The sequence below is a fragment of the Magnolia sinica genome, chromosome 16, assembly GCF_029962835.1.
Source record: "Magnolia sinica isolate HGM2019 chromosome 16, MsV1, whole genome shotgun sequence".
In the NCBI taxonomy this organism is placed as follows: domain Eukaryota; kingdom Viridiplantae; phylum Streptophyta; class Magnoliopsida; order Magnoliales; family Magnoliaceae; genus Magnolia; species Magnolia sinica.
The window spans coordinates 2,335,225-2,347,344 of NC_080588.1; the positions used below are offsets into that span (position 1 = coordinate 2,335,225).

At 40.2% G+C, this 12,120-nt stretch overlaps 1 protein-coding gene across 7 annotated transcripts in view; it reads right to left on the reverse strand.

Annotated features, from left to right (window-relative positions):
• Positions 1 to 510: 510 nt before the first annotated feature.
• The window catches only part of LOC131228535 (protein ENHANCED DOWNY MILDEW 2-like), a 47,867-nt gene continuing 36,257 nt past the window's right edge, over positions 511 to 12,120 (reverse strand). For 4 of the 7 annotated variants that reach the window (XM_058224254.1, XM_058224253.1, XM_058224258.1 and 1 more), the window contains 6 exons: positions 8,037 to 8,078; positions 6,850 to 6,960; positions 4,328 to 4,399; positions 4,072 to 4,190; positions 3,870 to 3,933; positions 2,248 to 3,597 (listed from right to left, as the gene is read on the reverse strand). In XM_058224254.1, the coding sequence (XP_058080237.1) occupies positions 2,341 to 3,597; positions 3,870 to 3,933; positions 4,072 to 4,190; positions 4,328 to 4,399; positions 6,850 to 6,960; positions 8,037 to 8,078 (1,665 nt within the window). In that variant the 3' untranslated portion in view covers positions 2,248 to 2,340. Of the gene's footprint in view, positions 808 to 1,093; positions 1,459 to 2,247; positions 3,598 to 3,869; positions 3,934 to 4,071; positions 4,191 to 4,327; positions 4,400 to 6,849; positions 6,961 to 8,036; positions 8,079 to 12,120 lie in introns of those variants that run through there. The other 3 variants (XM_058224256.1, XM_058224257.1, XM_058224255.1) reach the window with 3 other exon arrangements.

Here is a 12,120-nt window from a genome sequence, read left to right on the forward strand (position 1 = left end):
TGAAGTTAATACTTGTGTTTTCGCTTGATCGAAGTGGACACAACTTATAAAGGGTTTGGATGACATATAAACATCACGCTGGGCATTAGGAAGGTTTCAAATGCGGGTGTCTTTTATCTCCACTGTTTTCTATGATGTGGTCCACTTGAGCTTTGGATCTGCCTCATGTTTGGATATGTTTCTTAAGTGGAGTTGACTAAACAAACTGAGTGGATATAACACATACATTATCATGACAATCTGCACGTCCATGAAATGACTTCAAATAAAGTTTTAAATATTGTTTGGGTGGGGGATTTTGCCTTAGATAATCCAGTTTTCCTTGAGGATTTTGGAAGCTGTAAGCAGGTTTGTGAGAATTAGTTTCCACTTTCATTCATTTTCATTCTTCCATATTATCATCATATTTCATGTAAGCTTGATATTGATATAATGAAAATGTCTTAATCATCTTGATATTCAAGTGGACCACACCCCACCACCAAACTTATCCAAAACTCTCCCTCTCTCTCCAGTGACCAATCTCAGCATTTCTACCAAGTACACATAGATAGTGATCTGGACCATTGACTTTCTGGGTCAGCATAGATGGGCCACAGCCCAAAAATCACAACAACCAGATAGTCTAAGCCATCGAATTTCCAAGATGACCAGCAAATGGCTGGCTAATACAAATTGAGCAACAGCTGAGCAGCAAGCCACATTGAAAGGGAAAGAAACCAGACCAGACCAGACGGGATCAGCCTATCAATTGTAGGCCATCGAAGTAATGGCCGTGACTGATCAGTAGTGCTTTACAGGGAACGGCTGAGTAAAGAAATGACCAGGTAGGAATGATTAGAGTACACAATAGAAATAGGACTGACATTAGATATCCGGGCCAATCTCTATCGTGCACTTGGCACACGTGAAAATTAATCAGGACCATCCAAATCCCAGCCCACCCAGATGGGAATACCCCTAAAGACACATTGATTGGACAAACAAGGAAAATGTGAGCAACAGTTTGCATTTGACGGTAAAGCCCGTCAATCAAACACTTCAAACCATATGATTATTCCTTCTTTTTTTTTTTTGAAGGATGACATATCAAAGCCACAGGCCCACCACGTGGACAGTCTGGATCAAGCATTGGACATACACATATCTTAGAGACGAACCAAATATGCAATATTTCGTTAATATGATGGGCACAACACGATAGAAACATCCTACGCCTTTTGATAGGCGCCCAACAAGATAACAGTTGATGATGAAAATAAGGCGCTAGGATCTTCCGATCTGGGCCATATAAGGTTAGTGACCGATCATATCAACGCCTTGGATCATTGAACCATGGGCCCTCTTGTGGAAGAAACCTGCTGTACAATCTCTAGCAAATCTACCTTATTCTGCTGCAGAGGATTCCATACACGTGGCACCATGTTTTCATGATCAAGACCCTTGATCTTATGGGCCCTGTCATATAACGAAAATTCACCATAAATTAATTTGATAATTTTCCTATTTGGGTGATTTTGGACCATTGCTATATAGTCCCCTCAACAGTTAAATGAAGGCCATCATCTTTAAAGGTTTGGGATCTTACAATATAGAAGATTCCCAAGGCATGACCCATCACATGGTGGGGACCATCAAATCAATGGCCAGCAAATAAGAATCTGTACACCAATTGCAATCTCATCCGATGCAACTACTTGTACAAAGCTTCCACAAGAAAGTCTGAGCAACATCCCACCCGTTCATCACTATTATATTCTGCGGTCCCCACCAAACTAATCCGCAGTAGTGTTTACCTCTCTGTACACCTCTTACGAACCAGCGACCACCTAAAAATTTTGATTTTACCCAACACTGCCTGATTTTTTAATGAAATGGCCTAAATGACCTCATACACATACTTTCAGAGTTGAGTCAGAGCAATGTGGGGCCCATGTAGTGTAAGGGTGACATCCAACCCTTCCCACAGTTGCAACCCACAGTGACAATCAGTCGCACCAAAGATTAGACCAACCAGATCATCAGGCAGGCCACATGATAAATAAAAAAACGTCCACTGCCGAAAAACTTCCAGATTTTTGGTTTGACAACCATGACTGAGCGCACCTGTGGACAGGTTGGACTTCCATTCAAACACCAGATGGAACCCACAATGCTCTGAACCCAATGAATCACCTCTAAAGAATTTTTTGTTTTGTTAAATGAAGGCCAAGGCATTGTTTAGTAAAATCAGAATTCTCTAGGAACTTCAGTAAAAATCCCATTTTACCTTTTCTAAATATCCAAGTAACATTTCAAAAAACAAAAAGAAAAGAGAATTTCTTAGTATGATGATATACCTCACTCATTGAGCCAGCCAGCTGAGTTCTGGTGAGGTGAGAAAGAGCGCAATGGGCCCGGGGCAAATCCCCACATGCCTGCATGTAAGCCAGCTTGAGAGACAGGAGATTCATAAACACCAGGATCTGCCCTTGGATGGTTCGTCTCCTCAAGGAGGGGGGCCACATACCGCTGTGACACTGACAAGTTTGGCCTGGACGGTCGGATCACTGGACTTGCAAGCCCAAATGCTGGGCAAGGCACTGAACCCAGGCTGCCCAGTCCAGGATACTGACCCAATGGTTGCCTACCTACCTGAGATAAATCGTCAGGCCCCTGCCAGCCATACAACTGGACCTGCTGCCGTAGTCGATCCGCGTCAGGACGCCCAAACTTCTCAACCAGCTCCCGCCCACCAATATAACCATCACAACTGGAAGTCTCAACATTCCTCTCTCCAAAGTGACTGGGAAAGTGTTCCTTGTCCTGAATACCGTAACCGTGACCAAGGCTGCTGCTACCGCCACTAGCAAGCACTTTGTGGGTCCCACTTGCAAATGGGTCTTCCCTATTCGAGCTGTACCTCGTCCCTACATCTCTAGAATCTTTATCAGGAATGCTGACTGGCCTCCCTCCACGTCCCAACCAGCCTTGTTCCAATAACATCGCAGCATCTGTTCCATTAAAAGGGGAAATGGTCACTGGAAATTTCTCGGTCATGCGCCGTGCGTGCTTACATTTTTGTCCCCTACTGTTGCCATCTTCATGGACTCTCTTCTTCCCATGTGCGTGGTTTTCATAGGCAGCTCCTCTTTTCCCCTTGTCTTCGCATCTGCCCTGCTCAAGTCGACCACCATCGCATTTGGGCAGAGAACCTCCCTTCCATTCCTCAGTCTTCTCCTTGGGGACAGCAATTCTAGTTTCTTCAGATGCTTCTGCTCGATCATTCCATTCAGGCAAATTGTTTAATAACTCGGAGATGTCCATATTGAAACCATGATCCTCCTCCAACTCTTCCTGAGGTTCATACATGCGTCCTTGCTTGATAGCTGTGGACCCATGCCGTGCAGTCCGGTCTTTCGATATGTGTCCTTGCTTGATAGCTGTGGACCCATGTCGTGCAGTCCAGTCCTTTGATATGTGTCCTCGCTTGATGGCTATGCCCCTGTGCCGTGCAGTCCAGTCCGGTCGGCTCCAGAGATAGAGTGGTGGAGCTTTTATGTTCCATTGGTCCACTTGCTTCTCATTCACATCCACTGATCCAGGCAAGTAAAAGGACTGAACAGATGAGAAGGTTTTGGGTGTTAGCCACCAGTGATATGGTCATCTGATGGTATAAAATGTGACAGAAAATATACAATGCTATATCAAGGGTTTGCTTGGCCAAAAAAACCCCAGTTAGATTATTTTAGCCGAACTGAAAGGCGGACCCCACCTGTTTCCATTTCTGGGTCAAGTGAAAAAAAAGCCACATCTTTCAATCAAGCATATCATATAATACTATTAAAATAGGTGAGAATACAAAGTAAGGTTTTGCTTGTCCACCGCACCTTGCCCGAGAGAATTCTATCATCCTCCCAAATTAAATCATATTGTGATCCCTTCTCATCTAGTCTGTTTCAAAACACAAATGAACGAGTGAGTGCGTGCGTGCGTGTGTGTGTGTGTGTGTGTGTGTGTGAGAGAGAGAGAGAGAGAGAGAGAGGCAGTACCTCTCTGTTTTTGCTGGAACGATGAGAATAATGAGCTTACCTCTCTGTTTTTGCTGGAACAATGAGAATAAGGAGCTTCGGCTTGAACTCAAGAGCCTTGTTGATGAAACTGTTTGCGAGAGATGCTCTAACCCCAAAAGGAGGATTAAGACCCATGATCTACATTAAAAAATGATAAGAATCTCGATATTATCAACATTGAAAGGTAATTCGCTCAAGACGAATAAGGAAAATACTTCTAAAAATTCACTCAAGACAAATAAGGAAAATGCTTCTTTTTTTTAATACTTCCTTACCAATTGAGACCCAGTAGGTAATTCCTCCAGCCCCACTGACATCCAATCTTTCTTTTCAAAACAAAAATCATCCTGCATAAAAGCACTTGCAGCCATCAAATTTGCTACTGTCTAACTCGAATCAAAATCACCACGTAGGGCTGCATTTCAATATACAAATGAATTGATTTGAGAACATTTGGTCCATCAAGAGGAAATAACAAATTACAGCGACTACTTAGGATTCCCAATGAGAATGTAGCCCTCAAATTGCAGTAGCATTCCAACCAACTTCTTGTAATTTGGAGCAAGTCCCCATATATATAAATGAATCCTAAGGAAACTATATATACACATAGAATGTGTGTATATACACATAGAATGTGTGTGTGTGTGTGTAATTTGGAGCAATTTGATTATTTCCATTTCATTGAATTAATTATTGCAATTTGATTTGATGGTTTATCCAAGTGCCTCCTAAGGAACAATACAATATGAGGCTTGTCAGGCAATACCAGACAATATCAAAAATACCATGTGAGACAAAAGTGAAACAAATTTTTAAAAACACCTCTTATAAGCATATCAAGCCATACACGCATGGGTCGTATTGGCCAGTACAGATGCAATTGCACTAAGGATGCCGAAACACCTTGTATCTGTCCAATGCGGATCCAAGTCAGCCATATCATACTTGATTTTCAATCGTATTTGTTGTGGCACTGTGTTGATGTTTTGCACATTACTTGATGTCTTATGATAGAACATAGGAGATTTGATGATATCCCTCAAATCTTTTCTAAGATTATTTTAGATTTTTTATTTGAAAGAAAGGAAAAAAAAAAAAAAAAAAAAGAAGCATAAAAAGTCTTAGAATCTAGAGATTTACAATTTACAATTATGATCTCAGCCCCCTTATGATTTTATGATATAGACTGACTATTAGAAGATTGATCCAAATGGTGGAAAACTTGTTGAAGAAACATAGTGGCATAACATATTGTGCAGTCTTTTGCAGGTGGCTAACATCTTCAGGGAGGCAAACATTAGAGTTGGTCAAATAGTTAACCGTTTTTTTTTTTTTTGGAAGACACAGGATGTCCCCACCTCTTTTTGAAGTGAGACTAATCCTTGCGGATACACGCAATCACCCACAACCACGTGTATCAGGTCAAATAGTTGACCGTTGTGGTTCTTGTTGTCAGAAATCAGTCCCATCATGGGATGTTTCGTATAAACTATCAGACATTTTTACTTCAACTAGACCATGTTTAGAAACCATGGATTCCATGACAAATAATGAAAAACGAAAAGGGCTTCCCTTTTATGTGATGATTTGTTTTGTTTGGATAGCAAAAAAAAAAAGGTGATTCCATTCAGCAATCATTACACTTTCATAATTTGGATTCTTGCAACAGGAAACTAGGTGAGCATTGTGAGAGAAATATGAGATATCTACTTGCCATCTAAATAAGGACTCAAAACTGGAATCCATGTATTAATAGTTCTCATGAAAATTGTCATTGAATAATTTATTATTTTTTCCTTTCTTTTCCTCGGATTCCACATATTGAAACATGCCCTTAATGAATTCAATTTTCTGATCTGAGTAAGGAAAAGCCAAGATGGGCACACCTCAAGTCTGACTAAAGTCCAATTGCTATAACAACTATGAAGTGTGCAGTTTGTATTGCATTGGGTCCATAAGCAACCACTTAAAACTAGAGCACAATATATGGCAATTGGCCATTCAAATTATTGTCATTGATCATATACTTGGTGTAACTTAGTTTGTTCCAACAAGTCTTTTCCCTATTGAAAATCTGTAATCTGAATAAATAAGAAATGTTCCACCAAGTTATAGTCCAGGTAGCAGAAAACTGCCCGCTTGTCAAATGTGTATGACGTCCAGCCCATCCAATGGGTTGGCCACACCATTAAATCACCTAGTGCAAAATTTATCCAAATCCACTCATCATGTAAGCCACACCTGCTTGGATCAGATTGGGGGTTGTTCATTGTTTACTAAGGTGTCACCCACCTGAGGAGTAGCTTGCCTTGATTTTTTGCATCAGGTGCTCTTCATGGTGAAGCGAATCTTTGGGATGGATTGGATCTCATACACACTCGACAGGGAGGCACTTACTTGCAGTGGAATTGTAACTTATTGTCCAGCTAGTTGCATGTGAACATTTCTTTCATAATATAATCTTATATACAAGTGTCTTTGTGCATAGAGAGAGAGAGAGAGAGAGAGAGAGAGAGAGAGAGAGAGAGAGAGAGTTGTGATGAAAAATTTGTGCAACTAGTTGCATGTGGGGCCCACCGTGGTGTGATACTAATCTTTGGGGTAGATTGGATCTGATACACACTTGACAAGTTGGCACTTATTCGCTAGTGGAATGGTAACTTATCATCCAGCTAGTTGCATGTGAAAACCATGTTTATGAGCTCATCATCAAGAGAAAAACAGTGTTTATAAACAAGGATACAGTCAGCTCTTTGCAGCTTGACAAACTATTATTAGAAAAGGTAAAGACTACCTTAGCTTGAATAATGTCATAATTTTTAAATGAGCACTTCTTCCCAGATGCTGCAAGTTTATCTCTCATTAAACCGCTGAAGTCATTAGCTCCACAGCAGAAGTCGACTATCTGGTAAAAGGGAACATGTAAAAAACTCAGAAAGACCATTAAAAGATGTAAGGTGCAACTGAAAAAAAGAAAAAAGAAAAAGAAAAGGACATGACAGGATTTGAGAAATTCATCAAATCCTATCCGCAAGTAAATCCTTCAACATTCATACTTTCTCACGATCATACAGATGTTGAATAGAAGGTGGTTTTAATTTCTACTACTATACTCCCAACGGACAACAATTATATAAATGGAATAACGAGATGACATTAAAAAAAAAACTAAGAGGAAATAGATCTTACAGGCTTAACACAGATCCTCATGTCTTCTTACAGAAGTGCCAAGATTTCGTAGGAGTGAAATTTTAGACATTTACATTTAAAAATATAAAACGAATGTCTTGTGAATCGCCTTAATATCTTCACCCAAAACTTTGAAAAGACAGGCAGAAGGTTATCCTACAATTGGGGACCTCTTCTTGAAATCTAAAGAAAATTGGCAGATCTAGCGTTTTGATACAAATTAAGGGTTCGGGGGGTTGTTATTCTAAGTCTAACCCCCAAAACTTAAAAAACTCAACAAATTCAAACAGAAATAGGATATCATGCTTCCGCTTTCCACTCAAATTTGTCCACAAAAATCACAAGGATCCTGATCTTTTTTAGTTTTTCTCATTTTCAACATAAGGACCTTCAACTAAACTTGAATTCAGTGTCACCCATGTCAATTCCTGGGAGTTTTCAAGTGCACGACCTAGCTTTTAAACAAAAAATTCAATGAAATTGGATGGTAAACCCAATCCACATGGGACTGCAAATTATTTATATCGGTTTTTTCTAAACTTCGTATGTTAGACAAACAGTGCCGATATTATCTATGGCCCATTACTAATACATTGTGCAGTATTTTAGTAGATAATTATACAGCAACACATGATGATTAACTAGAAAAACACAGCTATGGAAGATTTGGTCTGCACATTCATATACAAATAATAGGAAGAACCACAAAGTCATATAGAAAGCCAATATTAAAGCACAAACTTCAATATAAAAAAAGTAGAGAAGTGAGAAGAATGAGTATGCAATCCATACCATGTCACCATTTTGTACATACCAATGCAGCTTGTCAACAATCTGCATGTCAAAACTCATTGTGTAAGCATTCAGCAATGACTTCTGGAAACACACATCGAGTGTACACTAAAATTATAATAACAATAATAAATTCATAATAGAGCAACAAGAATGATAATGATTGCTACAACAAGAATAACAGCTTGAATACTTCAATGAATCTAAAAGAAAAAAAATAAAAATTACAGGATCTAATGTCCCAATGTCTTGAGACATGGACATGAGGAGTAGTCAGCAAGGTTGCTATCCTGAATAAGCAATCAATAAATTACATAGAGCATACATTTTGCAAGATGATATAACAGTACAGATTTGGAAGCGTATGATATAACAACGCTGTTTAACAAGATTGGGCTAATAGAGTTTCAAGGGGTGCCGCAACATGTGTGCAAAGGTGTGCGCGTAAGCATCTCTCTCTCTCTCTCTCTCTCTCTCTCTCTCTAGGGAAATGGTACTATGAGGTCGACCTCATGGGAACTTACCATGAGGTCGAGCTGTGTGGGCCCCACTGTGATGTGTGTTGAACATCATCACTGTGCATTTGATGGGTCCCCTTTAGGTTATGGGATATCCCAAAAATCAGCCATATACGGAACTTAGGTGGGCCATACCATTTAAAACCATGCGATGACATGCTTAAAACATATAAAAGCACTTGGTTGGGGCCACGTGAGTTTTGGATGCAGCTGAAGCTTGGTTTGACCCCTCATCCAAGTGGGACACACACAATGGATGGGTTGGATTTGTGAACCACAACTCAGTGGGCCCAATAAATGATTATGAATGTTTTCATGGGAGGGTAACCCCTCTCAACTGTTGTATGTGGTGTGGCCCACCCAACTCATGAAGTGACTTGATTTTTAAGCCCGTGGCCCACCATAGAATGGTGCTCCTGACTGATTGGTTAGATGTTTGACAGATATCATGGTGGGGCCCACATAGCTCGACCTCATGGGAAGTTCCCATGAGGTCGACCTCATAGTATATTATATTAAAGGTGAAATTTTATTGGAAAAGAAGAAAACATGAGACAGAAGAGATAGCAAAGCCAGAGAAAGAAAACCTAACAAATACTAGAAAAACGAAAAACTAGAAATACAACAACCACCAGAGCCAAGACTGACCCAAACCTGCCACTATAAGGGCTCCCACAGACAGCTTAGCCCAAAACCCAAAAATTAAAGATAGGCCCCTACCTACCCTAAGACTAAGGCGCTCAATTCCTAAAAAATTGGGTAACCCTTAGAAAAACTCCCACCTCCGAGTTCCTCTTATTTTGGAAGCAATGGTCATTCCTTTCAACCCAGATAGACCAAAGAACCGCAAGCATAGTGATACGCCACTTCCTCCTTCCCAACATTCCTCCATCCTCATCATTCCAAGCTAAGAAGAGGTCATTGATTGAGCACGGCATAACCCAAAGAACTGAAGCAAGTGACAGAATCTACATACAGTAGAGGTGAAAGGACAATTTAGAAATCGATGATCTACTGACTCCGCCTACTGATGGCATAAGAGGCACACATTCAGGATTATCATTCCACATTTTTGAAGATTATCGATTGCGAGCACTCTCTTCCTCCCCACTAGCCATCCAAAGGCCACTACTTTCGGAGGCGCTTTGTATTTCCAGATCTGCGTTGTTGGGACAACTGCACCAACTCCTCCATCTTTGGCTAGGTCTGCGTAGAGAGATTTTACTGAGAGGAGTCCATCAGCAACAACCTTTCACACTATTGAATCTAGAGAATCAAAGTTCATCTTGGCTTTCTGCAAAAGAGACGAGAGAAGTGAGAGATTCTATCTCATCGTCATACAGATTCCTCCGCAATGGAGGAGACCAAAAAACGCTTCTCCATTCCTATCAAAGCAATCCGCTACCAGAATATCTGGATGTGTGGATAATGTTGCCATATCTGGGAAAATAGAAGTCAAAGGATGGTCCACGATCCAAGAATCCAGCCAAAAGCGAATTCTGCTACCATTGCCTATCTGAAATTTAGATCTGGAGAAAATCAAGGGGGCTAATCTGTTGATCGATTTACAAGTATAGGACATTCTATACTCTGAAGAATGTCTTAGCCACCAACCATTAGTGGAAGTCCCATATTTGGCAACCAAAATGGATTTCCAGAGGCTGTCATTATCCTGAATAAACTTCCACACCCATTTCCCCATTAAAGATTTATTAACCAAATCCAACTTCTTAATTCTTGCTCCTCCCTAATTCGTAGGAGAGCACACCTCTTTCCAATTCAAAAGATGGAATTTCCATCTTCCGATCCTCCTTGCCAACTCTTCGAATTTTATCTATTCTTTGCAGCATCGAAGAATGACAAATAAAAAGAGACATGAATAAATCGGGAGGTTAGGTAAGTAAGTTTTAAGGAGGGTTAAGCGACACCTTAGGGACATCAATTTACCTTTCTAGGCATTTAACCTACTTTGAACTCTTTCGAGGATCTTGTCCCAGAGGAAATTGGGAGGCTTTCCTACACATAATGGAAGACCAAGATAAGACGTTGGAAGAACTCCCAATTTACAACCAACCAACTTTGCCAATTGGGAAGCAGTTTTGAAGGGAATGTGGATCCCAAAAAGTTCACATTTGGATTTGTTAAACTTAAGCCCGGAAATAACCTCAAACCAACATATATCCATCCTCAAAAAATCGATCATATGGTCTTTAGCTTCACAAAAAAGTAGCGTGTCATCTACGAATTGAAGATGATTAATAGGAGGTGGTAAATTTTGCACCCTGAAGCCTTTATAAAGGCCAATATCCTGACCTCGGCATAACATCTTGCTCAAGGCTTCTGAAACTATGATGAACATAAAAGGAGAAAGTGGGTCTCCCTTTCGCGGTCCATTTGCTGACCTGAAATAACCAAAGGGGGGGCCGTTTATAAGAATTGAGAATCTAGCTGAAGAGATACAAGAGGACATCCATAATATCCATTTTTGCCCAAATCCTAAATGATTAAGCATATAATCTAAAAACGACCAATCAAAGTTATCATAAACCTTTTCTAAATCCAGTTTGCACAACACCCACCCCAAATATTTTTGTCTTAATACAAGAATCCACACATTCATTAGCGATTAAGACAAACTCCAAAATTTGTCTACCAGAAACGAAAGTGCTCTGAAAACTAGAAATAACCGAGGGGATCACCTTCTGCATCCTTTGACTTAAAACCTTAGCTAGGTTCTTGTAGGAACTACTTATAGAGAATGCTAGTGTATTATATTTATAGTGTGTCCTTTTAGTGTAAGTGCATGTGCACACTTCCCTATTCCCCGTGTACTATATGCTTTTTCATAATAAAATATTATGTGTTAGGGCATGCAAGCCTAACACACATCTCTCCCAAACTATCCTCCTCCTTCTCTCTCAATATTCTCATCTCTTCTTCACATTATCCTCATCAAATCTTTTTCTACTTGGTATCAGAGCAAGTTCAAGGCATTCCGCATCCAACAGGTTGAGAGGCGACACGTCACCTTGCTGACGTCAGCGTTGTACGGACGCATGGGCTCTGTTTGAGCTAAAAGTTTAGGGGTTTGATAGATCTTGATTTTAGAAGATTTGTCATGATTTTTTCAGAATTTATTGGACCTCATTTCATGGTATTTTGGGCAAAATAGAGAAATTCGAAAATCGGTTCCAAATTCCGTTTTTCTTCGATCTACCTCAAATCGGTAAGCTTTTCTTCGGTTTCTTTGCTCAAGATGGACCGAAATCTACCTCCCAAGCTACTATAGTGGATTTTTTACTTAAGATCAATGTTTGAGAGGTTTTTAACCTCAAATGGGGTGCGGCTGGGCCGTTTTTCACTCAGTCGGGCCCTATTTGACTGCGTTTCATGGTATTTTGGATGATTGATATTTGTTTGAGGTTTATCTCTTGTTATGTTGAAGGATTGAGTGAGATAAAGTTGTTTGAATCAATCTTTCGGCATAGGTTTATTTCTCTTGGACTCTATTATGGCTGACAAAGGGCCCTCATCTCTTGGCATAGGGTCTCTTGAATCTAATCCCT